Below are 27,889 nucleotides of genomic sequence, written 5' to 3'. Positions count from 1 at the left end.
TTGGGCGTGGATCATATTAAAGCTGACTGTGACATTTGTACTAGTTTTAGTAATTATACACTAACAGAACGTAAAAATAAACGTATCTAAACAAAGGATTACTCAAGACACCTTTTTCAGAGGCTCTGTCTGGGTCAGAGGTCTCACCCTCTCCAAAGACCAAAAAACATATGGAAAAATGGATTACTCAAGACACCTTTTTCAGAGGCTCTATCTGGGTTGGAGGTCTCACCCCCTCCAAAGACCAAAAAACATAAGGAAAAATGGATTACTCAAGACACCTTTTTCAGAGGCTTTGTCGGGGTCGGAGGTCTCACCACCTCCAAAGACGAAAAACATAAGGAAAAACGGATTACTCAAGACATCTTTTTCAGAGGCTCTATCTGGGTCAGAGGTCTCACCCCCTCCAAAGACCAAAAACATAAGGAAAAATGGATTACTCAAGACACCTTTGTCAGAGGCTCTATCTGGGTCGGAGGTCTCACCCCCCCCCCCGCAAAAACCAAAAAACATAAGGACAAATGGAGTTACTCGGTTCCTGCATCTTTGTCAGTTACAGAACCAAATCGGCTCAGTGTTTTGCCAGGGCCCTCGGCACAGACTTCTTTGGCACCAGGCTCTGTGTCTTCTCCCTCGATGTTGTCCATGATATTCACCCCTATTTCAGTTCCGACCTCGGCACCACTGACGTCGGTGCTGTCCTTGGGTCAGACATCAGCTCCAATGATTATACCTGCTTCGGCACCATCCCCAGCCATGGTAATGACAGTTTCTTCGGCTCCATTGGCTCCAGAACTCAAATACCTGCCAAAGACAAGATACTTCCCCACCGGTGCATACTGTCTCGGTTATGACAGCAATGTTTTTCCTGTCGGCACTGTCCACCCTTGCTGCATTGGCTCCGGTGGAACTGATGCTGTGCAGAAGCAGTGCTTGGACCATCCATACCTTGGTACCTAGCCCGGCACCTATTTTCTTGCTGGCACTGTCTATATCCATGGCTTCAGTGGCTTCCAGTTCTCTCAGAGCTTCTCACCTGGAGGTGGGCTTCTCATGGCGAGGTGTGACCATGGTTCTGAGGTTGTGCCTCCTGGTTCTGAGGTTGTCCCTCCCAGTTCCGGGCTCCCATCCTGCCTCATGTGGGCCTGCTATACAAGTAATGGACTCGCAGTCAGCAGCAATGACATCAGTATCAGAACCCTCCCCTAGCGTCCACTTCACCCAACCCTCTATTTTGGGATCCCAGGCATGGGAGTCACAAGAACCCTCTTTGAAGGGAACCCCTTCTCCGGAGTCCTCCTCAGAAGATCCCACTGGGGAGCCACCCTGGAAGAAATGGTGCAAGAGGAAGCACCTTGATTCACGGGAAGAATCCATCACTGAAGATACTGATTGTGATGAGGGGGAAGTGTCCCCAAGGTCTTCCACAGATGACATCTCATTCGGAGACACTCTCGAAATCCTCAAGCAGTGGGGAGACTGGAAGTCCTATAACCCTTCTTCTGAGGAATCAGTGTTCCTGCAGGCCTTCTGTGCCCAGCCATCTACTTTCTGGGTGACTCCAATGGCATATGACCTTGTTAAAATCATTGTGCAGCATGCCTGGAAGGCCCCAGACAATGTAGAACCTGTCCCTCAGAGGCCAGAGAAAAAAATGTTATCTACACCTGAAGACCAGCCCCACTGGTCCTAGCAGTTGACATTTGATTCTCTGGTCATGGCAGTGGCCACCAAGAGGGAACTGGCAGAAGATAGTTCCACCATCCATCGTCCAAACAGAGAGTCTCAGACCATGGACAGACTAGGAAAATGGACCTATGCTTCAGCGACATTCGCCATTCGGTCACTGTACCATCTAGCACACTTTACTCACCTCCAAAGAGACCTAAATTCTGAAATGTCTCCCTCTTTGGTGGGGTACAGCCTGATGAGGTGCATGATACTGTCGCCTCACAGCTAGCTACCCTTGATTCCATTCTCACTCAACTGAGGGGGCAGCTCGATCTGCCGCACCAGGCATTGTCATGAGACGTAATGCTTGGATGCGGTTGTGTGACTTCACAGACCTCTTTAAATCTTCCTTCATCAATGCACCTGTCGACAAATATACACTTTTTGGACCCAAAGTACAAGACACACTTACATGTAGTGAGAAAGATGAAAAGACCTTGTCTGCTGTGGACATACGCCTTTCCATCCCCCAGAGGTCCTACTGCAGGAACCAAAAGGGAGGAAATATCTGGTTCAAGAAATCCCAAGGACCTTTTCATGACACTCATGGTGAACAATCCCCGCAGGGCAGAGGGGGGCAACTCATGGAAGACGTCCCTTTTGGGGTAGAGGGGGTCTGTGTAACCAGGGTGCTAGAGATCCTTTCTCCGGCAGACCCTACCAGCGCTCCTGAGCAGCGGCCCGATTGCTTTCCTCTGGAAGCAGTCGGGGGTAATTTTTCTCTGCATCTACCAGCCTGTCATCTTATTACTACCGATGTTTGGATGCAGAGAATAATATCCAGAGGTTACCAAATACCATTTGATGTAACTCCCATCTCTGATGTACTACCCAATCAGAGGGAATTAGCAGCCTTAGAAATAGAAAAGCTGCTAAGGAAAAGAGTCATCCAACCAGTACCACCAGACCAAACAGGATCCAGGTTTTACTCGAGGTTCCTTTTAGTGCCAAAAAAGACAGGGGACTGGAGACCAATGGATCTCAGTCTATTGGACAAATTTATCAAACTTCAAAATTTCCAGATGGTCATGATACAGTCCATTCATCCCTTCCTAGGGAGGGATAAGTGGATATGCTCTATAGACCTCCAGGACACGCACTACCACAAAAAGATGGTTCACCGCTCCCGGCTGGGAGCCAGTCAGTACCAGTTCAGGGCACTGCCATTCGGTCTCTAGACAGCCCCTCGAGTGTTCACCAAATGTATGGGAGTTGTGGTAGCTCATCTTTGACTACAAGGATTTCAGGTGTTTCCCTATCTAGATGATTGGCTCCTCACCACTCCGACCAGGAATCTTCTTACACTCAAGGTCTCGCTCTCCACTTGGGGATTGCAATCAACAAGGACAAATCTCAATGTCTCCAATGAAGACACTGAAATTCATTGGAGCGGTCTTCGACACAACATCCTGTCAAGCTTCTGTCCCCTCTCACAGGTTTTCGAACATAACACAAAATCCAAGACCTTCTACCTATGTAACAGTATGTCTTGTACTGCAACTCTTTTCATTGGTACCACTGGCGAGACTGCATATGAGAATCCTACAGTGGCTCCTTTCCACACAATGGTCGTTGCTAATTTACACATTAAACCACATGATACATCTTTCAAACTGTTGCAAGGAAGAAATGTTATGGTGGATGAACCCACAACCCCCCCCCCAAACTACAAATGCAAAAGCTACTTTGCCCTGATCCCCCTTCAGGGGGAACCACCGAGGGTCGCTCTAACGCACGACTGGCCACCGGGTCTTCCCTATGGCCTTATCTGATTCATAGTCTGTAGATCCTGGATCATCCCCAAGACCTGTTATCACATCCTCATGGACTGATTCATCTGAACCTGCACAGTCTCAAGTTCACAGTTTGGTTTCTTCACTTCCAACGATTGCCAGGCTGCCTGACATCCCATCTCCTGTTCATGAAATTCTTCTGGCTTCACACAAACCTTCCACTAGGAAAGTTTATTCTAGTAAATGAACTAGGTTCTCTATCTGGGCTAAAGATCAGAACTTAGACCCTTTCTCTATGCCTATTCAAAAGATCCTACAATACCTGACTAGTGTTGTTGCATGCAGGAGCCTGAGCTTCGACGATCATTGTACATTTAGCAGCTATCGCCAATTTTCATAATGGTCTTGATAATTCTTCAATTATGTCACACCACCTATGCAAGAACTTTTTGAAAAGAGTATTACATGTTAAACCTCCGGTCAATCCTCCTTTAGAATCCTGGGACTTGACTTTGGTACTTCAGTCTCTCACAGGTTCTCCTTTCGAGCCCTTTGATTCATGTGATTTGAAATTTTTGTCATGGAAAACCTTACTTCTAGTAGCACTTACCTCAGCAAGAAGAGTATCTGAGCTACAGGCCTTCAGTGTCAAGAGTCCTTACTTGATCTTCCACATGGATAGGGTGTCCCTTCGTACTGACCCTTCTGTCTTGTGCAAGGTCATTTCTGGCTTTTCCATTAACCAATCTATTGACCTGCTGACTTTCTTCCCTCAGCATTCTAACAGAGGCGAGTACCTTTTGCACACCCTTGATGTGCATCGGCAGCTTCATTGTTATTTGGACAGGACTAAATCTTTCAGGAAAACAGATCAATTGTTTGTGGCCTTTGCAGGACCCAGTCTGGGTAAACCTCTTTCCAAAGTGACTTGATCCTCCTGGCTTAGAAACATCATTACCTTTATCTACCAACAGAATAAGGTATCCTTACCTTCCAGAATAAAGGCTCATTCTACCAGATTTATGGCTACTTCTATAGCATTTCATTCCAGAGCCTCTATGGATGATATCTGCACAGCAGCAACTTGGGCAAGACCTCAATAACTTTATCTCTCATTACAAATTGAATTTTGCCTCCAGAGGACAGGCATCTTTTGGTTCCATGATGCTCAGGAATATCCTTCCTTAGGGCCACCCAGGACTCAAGTAGCTGGGGACTCGGTCCTAATAGTAACGAATAAACAAAGATTTACAACATCAGATAAAGAAGTTATGTCTTACCTTAACATTCCATCTGTGTTGTAGATCTTTGTTCATTCATTACTTCCTTCCCTCATTCCCCCTGCCTGGACTCCTGGTGGACTTTAGGAACTCCTGGTTAGGGTATTTGCTCAGACAGAGCTGCCTATTTTTTTTTCTATTACTACATCTATTATCTAAGGGCAGGTAAACTCGATCTGAAGTAACTAGGAGAGGAGCATTGTGGGTAGGTCTTAGCTGAGAGTTTTTGTCTGGCACAAGCTTGGAAACAGCCATATTGGTTCCGAGGATGGAACCAAGGTCTTAATGGTAATGAATGAACAAAGATCTACAACACAGATAGAATGTTATGGTAAGACATAACTTCTTTTTTATGCTAAGAAGTGTGCAACTGAATGTTGTAAGTTCATGTGGAATAACTTTTGAGAAAAGCAATGGTCCCAGTACACACCACTGAAGGAAGCTATTTTTGAATAGTCAGTTATCTGAACCACCATTGCCATGCATGATAGTGAATGTCTTGGCAGTTAGGCACAATGATAACCACCAAAAAGATGACTCTCTTAAGCTGTAGCTAGAAGGAGAAAGTTAGCCTAGAAAAAGACTAATGGATTGGAAGCCTGTGTGAAATCTATGAATAAGGACATCTGTGAACTGTCTCTTTTGCACAGATTAATAGATGTAGTTTGTGATTGCATAAATTGCTGTAAGTGTGTTATAGCTGTACTGATGAAAAGCAGCTTGCAGAAAGTAGGTTATATTAAAAAAGGATTTATTATTTGGTTGTACAGGAAGTTTTGTAGTAGTTTAGCCAGTGGGCATAGTATTGCTGTTATAATGTAATACTGTCAGCAGGGACAATTTCTGCTGTAAGGGTACAGTTTTCTAACTGGATATGGGGGATTAGTTATGAGTAGGAGATCTAGTTTAATGAACTTTGGGTGAAGTAGCTGAGATTTGGAGATCTTTGTGGTGTCTAGCTTCTGTAAGGATTCTTGGACTTGTTTAGAGGTCATGGAGATGAAGTAGACTGCTGGTATAAATATTAGATTTAGGGGAATGGACTGGTTTTCTGGTTGGCTTGAGGGGATGAACTTTATAGGTTTGATTTAGATGGTGAGGAGATTAGTATTTTAACATTTTAAGAATTCTTTGTTAAATTTGTCTGTGTTATTAGTATTAACTTTCTGTTATTGATAATTGACTGAGGGGATTTCCACATTTGATTGAATGCTCCTTCTAGGGCTCTTTGTCCAGCCTTGAATATAGGTGGTTTTGAATGCTTTGTTGTAATGCACATTTGATTTTAGTGGCCAGTAAGCAATTTTTTATGTTATTTAGATGATTTTCTTCTCATATTCATGTTGCTTGGACATCTACCAAATTATATGTGTTATCCATAGTCATGATGAAGCAAACTTTAGAGAGAACAGCCTCTCCCAAATTGAACTGAGTAGGTTGCAGAAGCTACTCAATGTTTTAAAGGGCTGTTGCCAAAATGGGGGTTCTAATCAGTGGACTCTTTTTCATTAATTAGTACTACTCTGATTCAGGGACAGTTCTGCATCTTTTGCATGCCACTAGAGCTTCTGTGCCTTAAATGACCAAATTGATAAAAGGAGGCAGTAATCTATGAGACTGTTTAAGAGGAATGTAACCTGTTTGAATGTTTATAGTAAGTGGATTATGGTTATATAATGTAAAGGTGAGCTGTGACGGATGACAGGTTCTGTTAGGCCACTTTATTAAACTCTTTTAGATTGGTTTTGGATGTGTGTTTAGTCAATGTCTTCTCTGGTTACTTAACTAATTTAACTTTAAGTTCTCAAGAATAATATTTTTTTTTCTTTTAGACATTTTCTGTTTGGTGTAAAAAAATCTATTTAGTGACCACATGTCTATAATGTAGTTGGAAAGGGTATATATCACAGCGCAGGGTAAATATTTATCCTATTTATTCTATTGGATCATTGTCTGTTCTGGACCTACTTTAACGGTAATATTTCTATTGTGGTGGTGTTTTAAGTAGGAGGAGGCCACCACGACCTACTGTTTGTTGAGGCTTGTTATTGCAGAAACAGTGATGGTGCAGTTTTGTGAGACAATGTTCATCTGTAAGCTAAAGCTCATAATGGTAAGGATTGTACGGTTGCTTTGTGTATCCTGTACTTTAATGCCTGTCCATTTTATTGGTCATGCTGTTTAAATTAATGTATGCAAGTGTAATGTACTGTGCTTTAATGGGCGGGGAAGATGTTGCTATTTGTGTTGTTTTGTGAAACAGAGTTTGGTTCAACATCATCTTAGTTTAACAGCAATAATATTGTGAAGCATAGCATGGGTAATGTATAGTTTAGAAGGATATTTGGCTTGATAGTAGGGTGAGTCTACTTTTAAGTTGGCTTTTAATTAGAAAAATGCAAACCATGGGAAAAACAATAGTTTCACTGGTTACAAGCGGATGCATTGGAAGCTGCAGTGGCTCCTCAAAAATCTAGTCATAACATTCTGGGTGAATAATATATTATACCAGATAACTAGTTTTGAATTGCTAATAATGTAGCATAAGTTTATTGTTAATATATATTTTTTTGTGGTCCAGCAATGTAGATGAATAAGAAATATTCACGAAAATTATTATGGAATTTCAGTAACAAGTTAATTTGAATGTTTACAATAATCCTGTCTTAAATGTATCTTTGAATTATAAATGCGTACTAAGGAATCAAAAGGCACGAAGGAAAAATCTTAACTGTAATTGCTTCTTAGTGTATGTTATATTAATGCATGGTTTAATTTTTTTATGATTAAAACAGTTTTTAAACAGTGTTTTCAACTTGGGGAAGGCTTTTATGTTGTGAGTTGTTCTATAAGTAAATATTTGTTGGTGTGCTTGTAAATAAAATGAATTTAAAGATGTTTTAATACAAGGATGAAAGCTTTTACTGATTTTATTAAATATATTTTATATTTTTATTCTTAATTTGGCTCTTTATTTTCCAGGGCAGTGTTGACGTTTTATTTTATTTTATTTTATTTAAACTATAGAAATTCTTCCCTTAATTTACTGAAACATTCATGTGTTTGCTTTTGATTGCATATTTACACTTTAAAGAGATGAAGGATGGCTTCAGATTGGGGGGTGCTAATGCAATTAGTACCGTAAATCAGTATTTTGTTTTCTGGGACGCCATTTACTATTTTTGTGGTATGTGGATTCATAGGTTCATAGGTAGGTACTAGGCTATTGGCCCTAGGGCCTATACAAGCCTAGCCAAAAAGGTACCCTGGCTTTCGCCACCCAAGAAAATTATTTTCCTGTGCCCCTGTCAAGCAGAACCACAGAAGTGATCCCAGAGGTGAATTTCCTATTACCCATCCAATCATCAAGATTTTTCTTGAAGAGTGTTAATGAGGAGCTCTGTTTGACATAGGTAGTCTGTTGCAGAGTATGGGAAGTCTCTGGGACAGGAATCTATCCCTCCAGCATGTTCTGTTTATTGTGGTGACAAGGTTTAGGTCCCTAGAGCATGTAGCTCAGAGGGACTGGGATTTCTTTAAGTGGAGCATGTCCAACAGCTCTGGGTTTGACATAGCTTTGTATGTTAGGCAGAGATCGCCTCTGAGTAAGCGATATGCGACGGAGTAAAGCTGGAGTTTTTTGAGATGGTCTGCATAAGGCATCTGTTTGAGGCCAGTAATCCTCTTTTTGAGGTATTTTTGTGGCCTTTCCAGTTGTTGTAGATGTCTTGCGAGGTACATACCAAAAGGGGCGTTGTACTCTATAATGGGTCTAATGAGTGATGAGTAGAGGGGAACAATAACTTCTTTTTTTCTGGATGAGAAACCTTTTGTGATGAGGTGTGCCACGTAGAAATATTTCCTGTCCACTGTGGCAATGTGATTATTAAAGGAGAGACTACTGTCCACCTGTGTCCCAAGGTCTCTTATCACACTTTTGGTGTTAAGTAGACTAGCACCTATGTGGTAGTTCATGAGTACAGAGTTTTTACCAAAGGGGATGACAGTGCACTTTTTGGCATTGAGCTTGAGACCATTTCTTTGACACCAGGTATCTGTCTCAGTGAGGCCCTTTTGTAGGATGTCCACATCGTTAGGAGTTTCGATTATGGCTCCTAGTTTGCAGTCATCTGCGAATTTAGTTAGCCAAAGGCCTTCTGTGTTAGCCTGTACTTCAGAGAAGTAGATACCAAACAGGAGAGGACCCAGGACTGAACCCTGTGGTACTCCACTTGTCACTGGTCTGAAGTCTGATTTGGAGTCTGCTACTTTCACGGTGTGGGTTCTGTCAGTAAGCCAGTTGGCAACCCGTCTTGTGACATAGGGATTTATACCTAGTTTAGTGAGTTTATCTATAATTCCAGAGTGGGGGATGGTGTTGAATGCCTTGGCAAGATCTAGATAGGCTGTGTGAACCACCTTACCCTCATCTATGGCTTTGGTGACTACTTCAAAGAGGTCTATCAGGTTTAGGAGACATGATCTGCCTTTTACAAACCCAAACTGTGTGGGGTCCAGAGTTTGGAGATCTCCAATGTCTTTGTTTATGAGTTCCATAATTATACGTTCCATGGCCTTGCAGACGGGGCTCGTCAGGCTAATGGGATGGTAGTTCCTGGGGTGTATTGTGGCCCCCCCCTTTGTGGAGTGGGATAACTGTCGCGGTGCGCCATTCAATAGGCACAAAGCCTGAGGTGAGGCTATGATTGAACATGGTACTTAGGTGGGGTGCCAGTTCATTCTGTAGTTTATGTAGAAAGAAACCTGTGATGTTATCAGGTCCCATGGATGCTGTGTTCTTGGCTTTGGAAAGTGTAGTTTTTACCTGTGCAGCCGTGATTACAGGAACTTTGCATTCTTCAGGTATAAAGATGGGCCCTTTAGGGGGTGAAAGGGGGGTAAAGTTAGCAGTGAACCTATCTGCCAGGAAGTTGGCAATATCAGTTGGTTCTGTATATTTATTGTCATTGTGCTCAGAGCAGATCTGAGTGTTGCCATTGAGATTTTTGACATAGCTATAGAATGCTTTGTGGTTGTCTTTAGAATCAATGGCAATTTTGTTTTCATCACTAGCTTTGGAGGATTTTATGAGGGATCTCAGCTTCTTACTGAGGCTGACAAGGGAGTTCCTCCAATCGTGGGATTTTACTCTTTTTTGCAACAGTTTCTTTCTTCTGTTGTAGAGTTTGTTTATGGCAGAAGACCACCAGATTGGCTTCCTTTTTTTGGAGGATAGCTTCTTGGTTCTGTTAGGGATAGCACGATCCATGCACTCGTGTAAGTGCTTATAAAGTGCATTTGTGTAGGATTCAAAAGTTGTACCTCTATTGTCCATCTGCATGGGTGTCGTGAAGTTTGCCACTTCTGTCCTAAGAAGCGTGAAGTTGGCTTTGGAGAAATTTTTTACGGTTGTTCTCCTAATGGGGGTGGGAGCGGGATGTGGATGTCTAGGGTGATTAGCTTGTGGTCGGATCTGACCAATGAGGAGCTGACCTCTGTTGTGGAACACTGGTCACCCATGTTGGTGATGACCAGGTCTAGGATATTGCTGCCCCTGGTGGGAGTGTGGATAAGTTGATCCAAGGTGTTGGAATTGATGATTTCCAGAAAACGTTGAGCAAAAGAGTTGGTACATGAGTAGTTTTCCCATTTAATGGTAGGGTAGTTGAAATCACCCATTATTAGAGTGTTAGGTTGTACCTTAATATTTTCCAGTGTATCAAGAAAAGAGGAGTGGGAATCCTGGGCATGGTGGGGGGTCTGTAGCAAGCTACAATTTGGATTGCAGTTTTGCCCAGAGTTAGTTGAACTTGGATAATCTTGGATGCATTATGCTGAGCAACTAGCTTGGAGTTGTGGATATCCTTAATGAATATGGACGCGCCTCCGCCTTTAGTGTTTTGGTCTGGGTTTGGTGGCCGACAGGTGTGGTATGAATTATAGCCTGGTAATGCAGGGGTGCTCTCTGGAGCTTTGAGCCAGGTCTCTATCACTGCATAGATGTCAATGTTCTCCATTTTAAGGAGAGCCTCGAGTGAGTGCATTTTGAGGTTTAGACTTCTAGCATTGAGTAGCATTACCCTCAGATTTTGCTTGCTTGTACCTGTTACCATGGTGAATTTGTCATTTGAACCTTGCCTAAAAAGGCACTATAGTGGTGTCAAGAGCCTTTGCCAGTATCCAGAATCCCAAGGGCGACAGGTGCAGGCCATCTCTGCAAAGCAGCGTGCTCTGTCGATCATGTCATCCCAGGCAGACAGATACTGGATTCCTTTAGAATGACACCAGAAGCTTAGCCAATTGTTAAAGTGGCAATGTAATATATTTAGGATGTTGTAGCTGAGGTTTTCTTATGATTACTACTTGGTTGATAAAATGGTGTTTTATGTGGAAAACATTGGATCAGTTGTGATAATAATTATGTGTGGGTTTTTATATATTAAGCTGTTGCTATGCCTACAAGTAGGATAAAATTGTAAACAGTAGTATAAAATGGAAATGGTTACATTGTCTTTCTTTAGAACTATAGACTGCAACATAAATATCTTGGATGATGTTTTTGCTTAGTTTGTTTTGCATTTGCATTGTCTGGAATGGTAGAAAATTATAATTATTTTTTATGATTTGATTGGTGGTTGTTTTGGTTGGTGTGAATGATTTGTATTATATAAATGTGAATATGGAAGGGGGTGGGGAAGGAACAAAACAGGCTGGTCAGTGAAAATCTGTGGTAGCCAATCAATGCATGCATGTGGGCCAATCAGTGCATGAAGTGAGCCAGTCAGTGATAGTCTGTGGTAGCCAGTCAGTGCATGAAGTGGGTGAGTCAGTGATAGTCTGTGGTAGTCAATCAGTGCATGCATATGGAAAAAGGAAGACTCCAGCAGCTCATGAGCAGGTATGTGAACTACTAGTGGGGCACAATTATTATTTTTGGCAAGAAATGAATACACTATACTAATATATGTAATTAATGCTGACTATTTCAATAGCAGGACTTAGGATGTAATAGTAAATGCACCATTACATAAATAAGGTAGATGGAGTAGGTGTATTAAACTCAGATATTGGTACACCCAATTTGTATGTGGACAAGATAAAAAGTATTTAAGGTAAAAGCTGAGGATGACACAGGTTCTGGATTGTGTCATGTATCTTCTGCTGGAGGGGGTTGGGTGATGTCATTCAACATGATGGATCCCTTTTTAAACATCATCACCTAGAGTCCTCCAGAAAGTTTCTTCTGTTTATTTTGGGCGGGGACCATAAGCTGACAATGGAATGGTCTTCAGTATTTTTTTTTTTGCATCTAGAGTGTTTGCCAAGATGTTAGCCATAACTACCAAAAACCTTGTAGGAAAAATCTCCATGTGTTATTACATACCAGAGGATGTAGGTGTGGCAAAGAACTGTGAAGTATCTTTGGCTACATCATGGCCACATGTTTATGAATCCACTTCTGGTATCAGAATTTTGTCAGTATCAGTCCTGTAGAAATAGAAAGTTCTCACCTATATAAAGTTCGGCTTTCTATTTCTCCATTTGAAAAATGTGTAGGTCCTGAAGAATTATGCTTCACTGACGTGGTGGAGAGTTCATCTTTGCTGTTACACAGTTTAATGGAAGTGGTCTTCTCAGGAGATGGGGTTCCATTTTAACTGGTTGAATATGTAGGCAGTCCTCCTGGCCCCAAAGGCCCAAGAAACAAAACGGTTTCTAAGAACCCTATTTATTTTTAGGGTAACCAATCCATTATGTGGTTTCTAAGCAAACATGAGAACATGGAGTTAACTGTTGTGCAGATAAATGATTTGTGTCTATCAATCCCTCAGCATTTCGCATGCCAAGTACTTCAACTGTGTTGTCAGACTTTCTGAGTGATTCTGCAGTCATATCCTTGTGTTCCAGATTACGACGCCATACCACTCTTGGACTTTTCTGGAAGTAGGGCACTCCAGGGAATGACCTATTTACTATTTGAGAGAATGTAGTCTTTCCCTGTTCTGCTTGGTGTAGCACAGTAAGGGGGTGTACAGTGGATGCTTTCTCAATCCTGTGGTATAGTAGATTCCTTTATTAATTACCTCCACTCTATCTGATTCCACCATTAACTAATTCTATACTTTGGAACATAGGGGCATGACATAGTGTAGGGAAGAAAAATGAATACTAATTCTCTTCACCTCTTGGTAGCTGAAAAAGATGTGGTTTCATCATCTGAGGTCCCTGGTGATACAATAATTACTCTTGAGTCCTAGTCAAGTGAGTCCATCATGGTTAGGATGAGAACAGGCTTCACCTCAGGGCTTAGATCATATATCACCCATTAATCCCACTCAATCTCCCAGTGTGAGTATTAGAAGTGATCAAGGCCAGGCTTCACCTCAGGGCTTAGATCATATCTCACCCATTAATCCCACTCAGTCTCCCAGTGTGAGTGTTAGAAGTGATCAAGGCCAGGCTTCACCTCAGGGCTTAGATCATATCTCACCCATTAATCCCACTCAGTCTCCCAGCGTGAGTATTAGAAGTGATCAAGGCCAGGCTTCACCTCAGGGCTTAGATCATATCTCACCCATTAATCCCACTCAATCTCCCAGTGTGAGTATTAGAAGTGATCAAGGCCAGGCTTCACCTCAGGGCTTAGATCATATCTCACCCATTAATCCCACTCAGTCTCCCAGTGTGAGTATTAGAAGTGATCAAGGCCAGGCTTCACCTCAGGGCTTAGATCATATCTCACCCATTAATCCCACTCAGTCTCCCAGTGTGAGTATTAGAAGTGATCAAGGCCAGGCTTCACCTCAGGGCTTAGATCATATCTCACCCATTAATCCCACTCAGTCTCCCAGTGTGAGTATTAGAAGTGATCAAGGCCAAGCTTCACCTCAGGGCTTAGATCATATCTCACCCATTAATCCCACTCAGTCTCCCAGTGTGAGTATTGGAAGTGATCAAGGCCAGGCTTCACCTCAGGGCTTAGATCATATCTCACCCATTAATCCCACTCAGTCTCCCAGTGTGAGTATTGGAAGTGATCAAGGCCAGGCTTCACCTCAGGGCTTAGATCATATCTCACCCATTAATCCCACTCAGTCTCCCAGTGTGAGTATTGGAAGTGATCAAGGCCAGGCTTCACCTCAGGGCTTAGATCATATCTCACCCATTAATCCCACTCAGTCTCCCAGTGTGAGTATTGGAAGTGATCAAGGCCAGGCTTCACCTCAGGGCTTAGATCATATCTCACCCATTAATCCCACTCAGTCTCCCAGTGTGAGTATTGGAAGTGATCAAGGCCAGGCTTCACCTCAGGGCTTAGATCATATCTCACCCATTAATCCCACTCAGTCTCCCAGTGTGAGTATTGGAAGTGATCAAGGCCAGGCTTCACCTCAGGGCTTAGATCATATCTCACCCATTAATCCCACTCAGTCTCCCAGTGTGAGTATTGGAAGTGATCAAGGCCAGGCTTCACCTCAGGGCTTAGATCATATCTCACCCATTAATCCCACTCAGTCTCCCAGTGTGAGTATTGGAAGTGATCAAGGCCAGGCTTCACCTCAGGGCTTAGATCATATCTCACCCATTAATCCCACTCAGTCTCCCAGTGTGAGTATTGGAAGTGATCAAGGCCAGGCTTCACCTCAGGGCTTAGATCATATCTCACCCATTAATCCCACTCAGTCTCCCAGTGTGAGTATTGGAAGTGATCAAGGCCACATGAAAGTCTTTTGCTCAACTTGCCGATGTCCCCAAGTGGATGAGATTTTCTGTCTGCATGGAAATGTAGACAATGCCACCCAAGAGGTTAGGTTACTGGTTATCCTGTTGTATGATTTGTGCCATAGTTAGGTAAAAAGCCTGGAATCCTGCACCTTCAACAGACAAAACAACTTGCTAATGATGTAGAACTTTAGTCCACCAGGGATAGTTGTTTATTTATATCTTAAGTCATGGAAACACCATATTTCAAACCCTACACCTTTGATACCTAGAACTTTAGTCTTCTACACTAACAGAGAAGGCTTGGGCCAAACCCTACACCTTTGGTACCTAGAACTTTAGTCTTCTACACTAACAGAGAAGGCTGGGGCCAAACCCTACACCTTTGATACCTAGAACTTTAGTCTTCTACACTAACAGAGAAGGCTTGGGCCAAACCCTACACCTTTGGTACCTAGAACTTTAGTCTTCTACACTAACAGAGAAGGCTTAGGCCAAACCCTACACCTTTGATACCTAGAACTTTAGTCTTCTACACTAACAGAGTAGGCTGGGGCCAAACCCTACACCTTTGGTACCTAGAACTTTAGTCTTCTACACTAACAGAGAAGGCTGGGGCCAAACCCTACACCTTTGGTACCTAGAACTTTAGTCTTCTACACTAACAGAGAAGGCTGGGACCAAACCCTACACCTTTGGTACCTTGAACTTTAGACTTCTACACTAACAGAGAAGGCTTGGGCCAAACCCTACACCTTTGGTACCTAGAACTTTAGTCTTCTACACTAACAGAGAAGGCTTAGGCCAAACCCTACACCTTTGATACCTAGAACTTTAGTCTTCTACACTAACAGAGAAGGCTGGGGCCAAACCCTACACCTTTGGTACCTAGAACTTTAGTCTTCTACACTAACAGAGAAGGCAGGGACCAAACCCTGCACCTTTGGTACCTAGAACTTTAGTCTTCTACACTAACAGAGAAGGCTTGGGCCAAACCCTACACCTTTGGTACCTAGAACTTTAGTCTTCTACACTAACAGAGAAGGCTTAGGCCAAACCCTACACCTTTGATACCTAGAACTTTAGTCTTCTACACTAACAGAGAAGGCTGGGGCCAAACCCTACACCTTTGGTACCTAGAACTTTAGTCTTCTACACTAACAGAGAAGGCTGGGGCCAAACCCTACACCTTTGGTACCTAGAACTTTAGTCTTCTACACTAACAGAGAAGGCTGGGGCCAAACCCTACACCTTGGGTACCTAGAACTTTAGTCTTCTACACTAAAAGAGAAGGCTTGGGCCAAACCCTACACCTTTGGTACCTAGAACTTTAGTCTCCTACACTAACAGAGAAGGCTGGGGCCAAACCCTACACCTTTGGTACCTAGAACTTTAGTCTCCTACACTAACAGAGAAGGCTGGGGCCAAACCCTACACCTTTGGTACCTAGAACTTTAGTCTTCTACACTAACAGAGCAGGCTGGGGCCAAACCCTACACCTTTGGTACCTAGAACTTTAGTCTTCTACACTAACAGAGCAGGTGTGGGCTGTGTTTTATGAACTATAAGAAGGATGAAACATTTAAAGTCTGGCATTATTGACAGACTGTAATTGTTCATAAAATATGATGAACAAAGTAGGGACAAACTCAGGGGATAATTGAGAAAGAAGGGTGTGTTTCCAATTGAAGCAGCCATAATGTGGGCTTCAAGACAAAACTATAAGGTACACTGGATGACACCAGAGAGTGTTTTCTAAATATTATTCTGAGACACTTAAACTTTTCACAAAGTAACAGAGAAAGCATAATGATACACTTACAGATATAAGAAGAACAAAACTCTACCATCTGGCATTGCTGACTCAGTGTGAGGATCAACGATTTAGGAGGGTACGTACAAAAATAAGAAGCTACATCAGCGATGATCTGTCAAGTCGGGCTATCTGAGTGTGTGTTGGAATGTGTGCATGTGTGTGTAGCAGAGAGAAAGTGGGGTGTTCATGCCAATGCGATGCATGAATTGTCCAAGGTGTTTACCACAGTAAAGTGCTAATTTGCAATTTTTGGTAGTTATTAGGTAATTCAGAAACTTGCAAATTAGCTGATAATAAGGTCTTTCCTCATTGTGGCTAACACGTCTGTGAATCTCATTTCACCTGACTGAGGAAACAGTTTTATTTGACAACAGATCTTATGACCTGCAGTGAAATTCTTTCTGAATTCCCTTTATGCCTAATCTTAAATCCTCAATGATAGAATTACTTCAAGTTCAAAACAATAAAGCCAATAACTAACACCTTTTTTCTCTAACTCTATAATGTTGGTAAAATTGTTATTTTCAAAGTATCTTTGAATATATGCCATGAGTAAATTACAAAAAAAATCACCCTTTTAATGTTGTTTCATTAGAAATAAAATTTCTGTTTTTTTAACTTCAGTTAATATAACGTGGTCTAGTAGTTTTTATATATTGGCTAGTAATGGAGTTTTTCAACATTTTTCTACTATTTGTAGAGCATTTAGACTAGCCTTCACATCTGAGCTATCACAAAAAACTTTCATAAATTCTTTTCCATTGACCAATATAAGAATTATCTATCCAATCCAATATATTTTTCAAACTAAAAATCAAATTGTATGCCTCCTCCTATCCTTACTAAAGCGTTAATCCTAACCCCATCCCTACATCTTATGCTAGAAATTCCCTTTCTATATCATTGCCACTATTTAGACAAAATATGCCTGAATCTTTAGTAGCGTTTTGTTTAACAGATTGCAAAAGGAAACTTTCTTTTCCTTTTGTGAACATTTTTTAGTCTGAATTTATATATATATATATATATATATATATATATATATATTTTTTTTTTTATATATATATAAATATATATATAAATATATATATACATACATTTATATATATATATATATATATATATATATATATAAATGCATATATATACATATATATATATTTTTTATATATAATATATATATATATATATATATATATATATATATATATACATTTATATATATATATATATATATATATATATACACACACACACACACACACACACACACACACACACACACACACACACACACACACACACACACACACACACACACACACACACACACACACACACACACACACACGTAGATCTCTATCTATACATACAGGTTCACTTCAGTTGATCGAGTTTCCGAAATCTCGAAACTAATATGTGGAGACCATATGATCGAGTTTCAGAAACTCGAACAACTGAAGGGAGGGGGTTTGCTAGAGTGTTTAACTGTTTTGCGTGAGGGACTCTGTAGGTGGGAAGTCCTCTGCACTCATGCAACTTAAATATACTAACTCTGAGATTGCGCTACATCGGGGAACAGGGAAATCTCTCATTCCGCAGTGTCTGCTGAAGCACGGAACGGGAGATTTCCCTTTTCCCCCACTGTAGTGCGATCTTGGAGTTAGTATATTTAAGTAGGGAGGCAGGATGGCTTGCCCCCTGCAAAACCGTGTTTAAATGTGTTTTTTTTTAATTTATTTTTTATTTTCTGATGTTCAAGTTTCTGAAATCTTGAACATATGGTCTCGATCTTATGTGTTTCGATCATCAGACGATCAGAAGTAGATCCATACATACATATATACTGTATATATATATATATATATATATATATATATATATATATATATATATATATATCAAAGGGAGTGTGGTGAATGAGTCCATGTTGGATATTTATGGGTTTAGAGTCCTCCAGCTAAATGTAGTTGTTATCTTTTATAATACAATGACTGGCTATTAACTTTCCAAAAAGAGCACGCTGATTGGTCAGCCCAACTTGTGTGCCCATTGTAATTCTAAACAAATGCAGACATGAAATAAATGCATTTTGTTATACACTTTATCACCATTTATCCTGCACACTACTGTAAAATGCCATGCATAGACATGAAGAGAGAGTGCACTGCACCATTGAGCTATTAAGTTATTTCCTTTTCCTAGATAGCGTTGCATGATTGCCTTTTTTGTCTAAAATGCACTTTATCCCCATTTAACTGTGATCCTGCACAGCACTGTAAGCTGCCATGCATAGGGACATCAAAAGAGAGAAAGTATAGTGCACTGTGAAAGTGCGGTGTGCTGTATTATAGCAATAACCAATGACTTTCTTTCTTTATCACAGTTCACACATATTCACATTTTTAAATAAAAGGTCGAGGGGTACATATGCAGCGACAGAAAATACAAGGAAAATCAGCTACATTCTGAAAACTAAAACATACCTGATTTTCCTTGTATTTTTCCATCTCTCTTGTACCTCTAAACTGTCAGGAGGTTACACTTTTTTTTTTCCAGGAGATCATCCTTTCTCTGTTATTTGCTTGCTAAACCAGTGATGTACTGCGTAAGCCTGGGAACACAAGTCCCATACGCATGCGCAGTGCATCATGCATAAGCCTGGGCACACAAGTCCCATATGCATGCGCAGTACATCATGCATAAGCCTGGGAACACAAGTCCCATACGCATGCACAGTACATCATGCGTAAGCCTGGGAACACAAGTCCCATATGCATGTGCAGTACATCATGCGTAAGCCTGGGAACACAAGTCCCATGCGCATGCGCAGTACATCATGCGTAAGCCTGGGAACACAAGTCCCATACACATGTGCAGTACATCATGCATAAGCCTGGGAACACAAGTCCCATACGCATTTGCAGTGCATCATGCATAAGCCTGGGCACACAAGTCCCATACGCATGCGCACTGCATCATGCGTAAGCCTGGGAACACAAGTCCCATACGCATGCGTAGTACATCATGCGTAAGCCTGGGAACACAAGTCCCATATGCATGCGCAGTACATCATGCGTAAGCCTGGGAACACAAGTCCCATATGCATGCGCAGTACATCATGCGTAAGCCTGGGAACACAAGTCCCATACGCATGCGCAGTACATCATGCGTAAGCCTGGGAACACAACTCCCATATGCATGTGCAGTACATCATGCGTAAGCCTGGGAACACAAGTCCCATACGCATGCGCAGTACATCATGCGTAAGCCTGGGAACACAAGTCCTATATGCATGTGCAGTACATCATGCATAAGCCTGGGAACACAAGTCCCATACGCATGCGCAGTACATCATATGTAAGCCTGGGAACACAAGTCCCATACACATGCGCAGTACATTATGCATAAGCCTGGGAACACAAGTCCCATACTCATGCGCAGTATATCATGCATAAGACTGGGCACACAAGTCCCATATGCATGCGCAGTGCATCATGCATATGCCTGGGCACACAAGTCCCATATGCATGCGCAGTACATCATGCATAAGCCTGGGCACACAAGTCCCATACGCATACGCAGTACATCATGTATAAGCCTGGGCACACAAGTCCCATACGCATGTGCAGTACATCATACATAAGCCTGGGAACACAAGTCCCATATGCATGTGCAGTACATCATACGTAAGCCTGGGAACACAAGTCCCATATGCATGTGCAGTGCATCATCAAAGGGCACAATCAGGAAACAATGCAGAAGAGCACCACTGTGCTATTATACAAATACATTATTTAAGGAAAGTTCAGTCATTTTTTTCTTAAATAATTTCATTGTATAATAGCAATAACCATCTCCTAGGTATGGTATTTTGAAGATTTATCCATGGTTGGCTTTGTTTAATAACTCCGGCTTCGCCCTCTTGATTAAATCACACCAACCATGGGTAAATCTTCAATATACGACACCCACATCATCGGTTATTGCTATATAAATTCATAGATTCATAAATATTCCAAGACCACTGAGACTTAAGACCATTTACACCTTGCCAGTACCCTTCCTCAGGCCAGACCTCCTTTCTCCAGGAGGGCCATACCTGTCAATCCTGGAGTAAAATTGTGAAAATTCACCCAGTCACCTAGGCTGTGTTTAGGGGAAAACAGTGAGATGCACTGATTGGCATACAGGGGAAGTTTATTCCAGAGGTTAGGGAAGTACTAGGTTATAAACATGTCCCTCCATTATGTTTTATGTATCTACTGGTGAATGTTTAGGTCCCCAGTTCTAGTGTCTATTCCTTCTTTAATCTCTTTTATATCTTGTTTCTATAAGCTTATATGGTGCTCTATTTAGACCACAAGGTGCTTTACTGTGTATCATTGCCATTGGTTATTTAATTGCATCTTTTACAATCCACTTCATTGTTATTCTGCAAATAAAATGTTGCACTCACTGAATTGTACAAATAAGAAAGAATTGTAACTGTCTTTTGAAATCTGTGAATGCCTTGTTGACCTGTATTATGGCTGAAAATAGTCTCTGAACCAGTCCCTCTATCTGTTCAACAAAGTTAATGCATTCATACAGACATACATAAGTCAATAAATCCACAAAAAAACAACTGTGTGGTCTTACCTGCACTTTCTTACAATATCTGATTAAGGCTGTTACTGAAAAAAATGTTACTGGGTAGCAGTGTAAGTACTTTGTCCTTTTTCTCCAAAATTATAACTGTTATTCTGCAATAAGTTTTGTGGTATTTAAGTAGTGAACTATGTGTGAATGTGAAAGTTCAGTGGTCATACATCATAAAAGTAATCCCAAATAAAACTTAAAAATGTATTGTTTCTGTATGGTATGATAGCTGTAACACCTGTCAGGGGTAGCAGTCATGAGGATTTACTTCCTCCTAGCCCCTATGAATTATCCCTTGGGCGTTGCCCTTGGGATTAAACTGGGCTTCTCTGGAGTAAATCCTTGCATAATTATAATTCCCAATCCTGATCCATACTTGAACTGTAAGGTATATATGTTGCTTTTATCTGTTACGAATGAATTAAATAAAACACCCCAAAAGTCTTATTGATCCGTTTCATGTTATTTAGTGAGCTACAACTCTTAAAGAAGCATTCCACAATATTTACCTAGTGAAAATATTTTTGAAGTAGCCAATAAACCTAAGAAGCATGTACTTGAAAGGAAAATGGAGAACCCTAAAGATACCCAACCTCATATGGGAGGGCCATGCAGAGTATTCACAGGTCAAATCCTATAGCCTGGGCTATAGGAAGCAACTTATAACTGTTCAAAGCCTTAATCCTCTGTGCTAACTTCTAGAGAGGCATAATTTAGTTTAGCAGTTATCACAGAAGATTAACGCAATTAACTGCGTCCTCTAGTCAAGGGCTTGATTCCTTTAGCCTCCCCTGGCCAAAAGTGTAAGCACGTTACTTAAGCAGAAAGTGATGTGGGAAAACTGGGAAAGGTTCCTCAATGCTCTACTGGACCACACGCCATGTAACTACTTCCATTACTTCAACTATGTGAGTGTGAGTATGTGACTGCTCTGGAGAAACTTGGCTAGACTCTTCACTGGTCTTCTCAGCTCCATATCAAGTAACTACCTATGGAACACATAAGTCTTATATTCAAACTTATTATACAAATAGCGGTTCTCCTATGAAATGCTGAGCAGCAAACTTCCGATAATTTTTTCTTAAACTTTGTGAATTTGAATGACAATATGGGGAAGGCAATTCTTGAGTTTTCCACTGTTTTCTTTTCTCCTTTGTGGTGAGGTCATGTAGGAGGTTATATAATTTAGCAGTTGATAAGAAAGGTGCAACCTTACACATAAAGGTATTACTAACATGCACCCACTAAAAGAATTATTTTTAAATTATTGACACTTTGCAATCCTATCTTTACAACTGTGTGTTTTAGGAACAAGACTACTGTAAGAGCTTTAGACCCGTTTCACTTTCTTTATTATTATAACCTTTGTAATGCAAACACATTTGGGGTGGCAAAAGAAAACCGTGATTCAGCAATTGTAATGTGCTGCAGAAGTTTTATAGAATAAAATACTGCCTCGAGTATTCACAAGTGGTAAAGGTACTGCTATAAATGGTCCTAAAATATCATGGCAATACAGTGGCTTTGCATCTCTGCACTTTACAAAAAATGTGAGAGGGAAAAGGAGTGCTTTGCAATTCTTTTTCTGTGGGTTTGCTTCTTATCGTAAGTTATGTTTCATTTTAGAATGAAAACCCTGGTCCAGGTTCATACAATGTAACTCACAGCCCAGCTGAAAGTCATAGCACCTCATGGTCAAAGAAAGGAACTGGAAGCTTTGCATCTAAGGTAAGAGCATGATTTTATGAGTAATATACAAGTAATTGTTTTTTTTTTTTTTTATTTCTACATCCAGTACTAAAGTTAATAGGTGATTGGACAATTTGGAATTTGGCCAATGTAAGAAACACATTCAATCTGCTGATGGAAAATATTTAACATTGCAACAACAGATTCAAACTTTAGAGAAACGTTTGTTTAAATTTAAATCACTGCAGCTTGACAATGTTTTATAGGGGGGAAAGTGTGAAAAGGGGCCATGTCCCAAAGGGACTATGACTCTGAAAGTTTCCACAGGGTATTGTTGAGTATTCCCCTTTTCATTCTGAACTCCTAGCATTTTTTAATCACACTGGGTTGGAACTCTGTCGGGTTATTATCAAGGAGAATAAGAGAAGGCTGCATACATTTAAGGAGAAGACCAACATGTTTGTTGACTCCATTACTATTGACTTGGATTTCCACAAACACAAAGTTCACTTCAACGAGATCTTTCATTTTATGGACCAGAAGGTTGTATAAGTGAAACAAAGGAAAGGCAGGAAGTTGGAGCATGACAATTTGGATTACCAGAATAGGACAGTTTACCCCAAACCTTCTGTCACAGGTAATAATGCACAGGCCACCACTCACTGCGGTTTTGATGGAAACCATCAGCTTCCTGAAGCGAGCCATGATGGAGAGGCTCCTTTAGGGGACACCCTCCTTAGAGATCAGAGAGGCTTGCAAAAAAGTAATTACCATCTCCACCAACCCCAAGTTAGCAGACAGGTTGGAAACACAGTGGAGGAACAGAGTGGAGTGGAGGACCACAACAAAAGTCAAGGTACTGTAAAAATAACTTTGGTTTTGATATCTATAACTATACTCATTTTCCCATCGGCAAGTGCACCATTCACTGTTTTTGAAGGGATTTAATTTCATCCCTTCCAGTTGAGTGAATTTGGAGAACACTTCATTGGATTTGAAGCTCTTCACTCGAAATTTGAATTTCCAGGTGCTGTTTGGTGACAAGGCGGCATTACAAATTGAGGCTAATCCATTCAAAAATCAAAGTTTAGCCCTTACACCCCACTATCAATATATTTGAAAAGATTTGTGAGAAAAAGATTCAAGAGCATCTCAGTTCCAACTGTAACAAGTGATTCTGTAATCTCTCTTCATCAGACAGGGAAACCCTAAAAGCCATCACTACAAATAAAGAAATAAGATGTATGAAGCCTGAAAGGTGGTGGCTTAGAGATTATGGGTTACCTGGATTATGAGGAATGTATGTGTAGTCTACTAGGAGACACCCAAACTTATAGTGTGGTCTTCCTGAATGAAATATCCATTGCATACAGAATTATTAAGATTGCTCTTGATGAATTGCTGTTATTTACTAACATAGGTTCATAAGTTCATAGATTAGTACTAGGCTAACTGCCCTTGTGGACCATATTAAGCCTAGCCAGTTACCCCATGTGAGAATCTGCACCTCATTTCTGTAAGTTAAACACCTTAACCATTATGCCATCCTCCCACCCACTTACATGTAAACTGCACGTTTAATTTCTGTGGCCAATCTAGTGGTTCCTAAAATTTTTGGAATACCAAAAGTGCATTCAAATGTTGAGGACCCTCCTTTAAGGCCCATTGTGGCTGCAGGTAGCTCTATTACAGAACCGCTGGTAAAGTTTATAGATCAGAAACTGAAGAACATGTTTCACTCATTCCTGCATATCATTAGGGATTCCTGGGACCTGCTGAACAAATTATGTTATCTCAATGTTGATAGTATTTCCTTACTTGCTACCTTTGATGTACAAAGCTTGTTTTCAGTTATCCCCCATGATGAGGGTTAGAATGGTTTGGAGAAGTTGTTAAGAGAGTTGGGGCCTTTCACAGTAAGATCAAGTACTTGTTCAGGATTTTATGGGCATCATGTTAAATAACAAGTTCATGGACTTTGGTGATGAATATTATAAAGAACTTCCAGGAGTACTGATGGGGGCTGCATGTGCCCCCATTTTTGCAAATGCCATTCTCCTCAAGTGGGAACTCGACACTCTTTTTAAGATGCCACTATTTAATGGTTGCCTGGGTTACTTTAGATATTTGGACCATTTATTATTCGCATGGAGGGCACCACCAATGATTTTTTGGCACTAGTAGAGGTGATGGGGTTTAGTACTCATTTTTTGAAGTGTACTTGCTATTTGGATGTACAACGGATCAACTTTTTGGATATTAATATCCAAAGGACAAGTCATGGTTGTTTAGAAACTCGGGTATATAGAAAGCCTACCTATTGTAATTCATTTTTGTCCTTCACAAGCTGCCATCCTTTCCAACAAAGGAACGGAATTGTAAAAAGTCAATTTATCAGAGTTTCTAGATTGACTTCCAATGATATCACATGCTAGATGAATTGGCAAATTCTACTGGGTTTAACCAGAAGGACATTAATAAATTTACTGATCAAAAGTGCATGATCTTTCAATATTCCCTGGATATTAAGAATATTGAGAAGATTATTTGCAAGATCTGGCATGTTCTTTCCTGTGATGAAGGGACGCAGCAGTTAATCAATAGCCAGCCCAGCCCACATTTATATACAAAACGAAGCACAACATCAAAAATGTATTGGAGAGAGCTTGTATTGACCTCGTTTCCAGACTTCCGGAGAGTCTGAAATGGGGGAGCTGTTTTCAGTGTTGTTATATTGAGAACAATTATGTGGGTCACTTAGTGGACATTATCATGAAAAATGCAAAAGGGGGCAAGTTTTATTGCTGTTCTGAAAGAGTGGTATACATTGTAGTTTGCACCCAATGCCAAAAGTTTTATGTAGGCAAAACTAGCAATGCCCTCAACAAAAGAATCTATTAGCATGTTTATAGTATACAAAAGGCTGACAGCAAGAGCACCCTGGCTAGACATTCTCTAGTCCATCTAGGTTTTAAAAGATTCCAGTATTTTTATTTTGGAACAAGTACAAGCAGCTACCTACACAGGAGACTGGAAGAACAAATTATTGCACTTTAAATGTTGTGGCAGCTTAGATTAGATGCCACATATTTTCCAGGGATTAATAGTGGCATTTCTATTATCAGTGAGCTTAAAATGAGAGCTTCCAAGATATAAATAGTGTTATTCATTCTGTATTTACTGTCTCTTTAAGATTTTTCCGGGCTTTAGTGATCCTTGTCACATGATTGGGTGTTTTTGGGGGAGTGTTTTCATGAATTTCCTTTAAAATTGTTTTTACTTCTGGTTTCATAGTTATGATGATGTCTTTTATATGAGATGAAAGCGCTAAACCATGACTGTTTTAACTGAGTTTTTTGTTTTGTTAAAGTTCGGTATTTGTTAGGCTGCTGGTGTTCTGTTCTTTTTCTTTTCTTTTACTTCCGCTATTGCTGCACAAACCAAAACATTTTGGTTTTGTACTGGCACAGAGTAACCAGAGAATTAGTTAAGATACAATCACTGCTGCTTAGAAAAAGAGAGCTTGCCACTACTTAGCATTATTTGATTGGGTTCCTATTATATATTCGAAGAGGCATTTCTTCAAACACTTCTTCATCAACCATTAAATAACGAAAACGCAAAACAGCGAACAGTCATATAAGTGATTTCTTTTCCTGGGAAAGAAATCGCTTGGCCACCTCTGTTACTTTGCCGTTTTCTCCACTGTAGTGCAATCTCGGAGCTGGTATATTTAGTTAGGGGGTGTGTGGGGGGCACAGCCCTCCACATTGGGGGGATTGTGGAGTAAAGCCCCCCACTTTGGGGGGAGTGTGGGGTAAAGCCCTCCCCCCCCCCACTTTGTATTGTTTTTAGTGATGCGTTTTTTTTGTTTAGGGTAAGCGATTTCTTTCCCAGGGAAAGAAATCACTTATATGCGCATACGGTGCTTTGTGTTTTCATGGTTTACAGATCGATGAAGAGGGGTTCGATGAAGTGCCTCTTCGGGTATCTAATATAGACCCATTTGATCTTGTAGTTTGCTTGTATAAAGTGAAGGAAATGGAACACAACAAAACTGACTCAGCAATTTAAATGTAATTCCTTGACCAAACTGACATGCTGGAATCCCTTCATTCCTGTCTGTTTAGTGTGACCATGTAGCTATCAACATTTATTCCCTGATGCTTTTAAACTACATTTCTTTTCATTATTTTGTCACATCTCTGCATTACGATGTTCAGTGAGAGTAGTATTTGTCAGACTTACAGAGCTAGTGACGTCACACAACTGATAGTTTATTAGTTCTTCATTATCACATTGAGAGTAGATACACATAGACTTTTACATCAGTTAATTACTGTTTCACTTACCCCATCTGCTCATAATCAGTCTACCAGATGGCTATTGCTCATAGCTGAAAATTACATAATATCATGACTGACACAAATTCACATTGTATTTTATGGGCCACTCTTCACTGCCTGATGAAATGGTCAAGGTACGACATAACCAAGGAACCTCACTCATATTGCCTAAGTACAAATTAAAGTGACTGCTGGAAGTAGATAGTGATTAAGGACCTTGTTTCACAGGTCTGAGGTTCAGTCCTAAACTCCCGTCACTGTCTTTGTGAAGTGTTCATGCTGCCCCCTTATCTACTTGGGTTTTCTTTAAACACTTGGTTTCCTCAAAAAACATGCTCTTTGACTGGAAAATCTTTCCCTATATATTTCATTTATCCTTTTCCCTGTGACTCAGGAAATGACGGAAAAAGTATCTGCGAGACAGTTTCACTCATCTAAATATTTATTTATTTGCTTTATTTATTTTTGACATTTAATTGCCAGGAAAGTCGGAATGGGTGGGAGCCCATTTTCAGTGGAGGCCCAGGAAAAAAGGATTACAAAACATTTTCAGAAAAATAATTTTGCAGTCTTCAAAAATAATAATAAAAAACATCCACAGTTTAAATAATTATACCAAACTCTGCATAGATGAAAACATTGGTGAAGAACAGATTCAAGTTATATGACGATGATTTAATATTTACAGAAATTTTAGCAGTTTATAGACAAAATAAAGGTAAGTTAGAATAATACAAACATGAATTGTAATATGAAATGAGAGGAAAAACAGTCTTATGGTATATTTAGAGAGAAAGACAGGAAAGAGAAATTGAGAGAAGTAAGTGAGTGAGTGAAAAAGGAAAGGAAAGGAAGGAGGTGTAAGGTATGAATAGGTACTTGTTTACATTTAGGGATATAATTATCCTGGTATTGAGCAAAAACAGAGTC

General features: G+C 40.6%; 1 protein-coding gene across 1 annotated transcript in view; it reads left to right on the top strand.

The window, feature by feature from the left end:
* STPG1 (sperm tail PG-rich repeat containing 1) overlaps window positions 1-27,889 on the top strand; it is a 651,489-nt gene that overhangs the window by 281,458 nt on the left and 342,142 nt on the right. The window contains exon 4 of the mRNA XM_044083179.1: window positions 22,551-22,652. Coding sequence (XP_043939114.1) covers window positions 22,551-22,652 — 102 coding nt within the window. The remainder of the gene's footprint in view (window positions 1-22,550; window positions 22,653-27,889) is intronic.

Source organism: Protopterus annectens, chromosome 1.part1 (genome assembly GCF_019279795.1).
Source record: "Protopterus annectens isolate FY-2018-M chromosome 1.part1, PAN1.0, whole genome shotgun sequence".
Lineage (NCBI taxonomy): Eukaryota > Metazoa > Chordata > Ceratodontiformes > Protopteridae > Protopterus > Protopterus annectens.
This window is presented reverse-complemented; position numbering and strand designations above follow the sequence as displayed.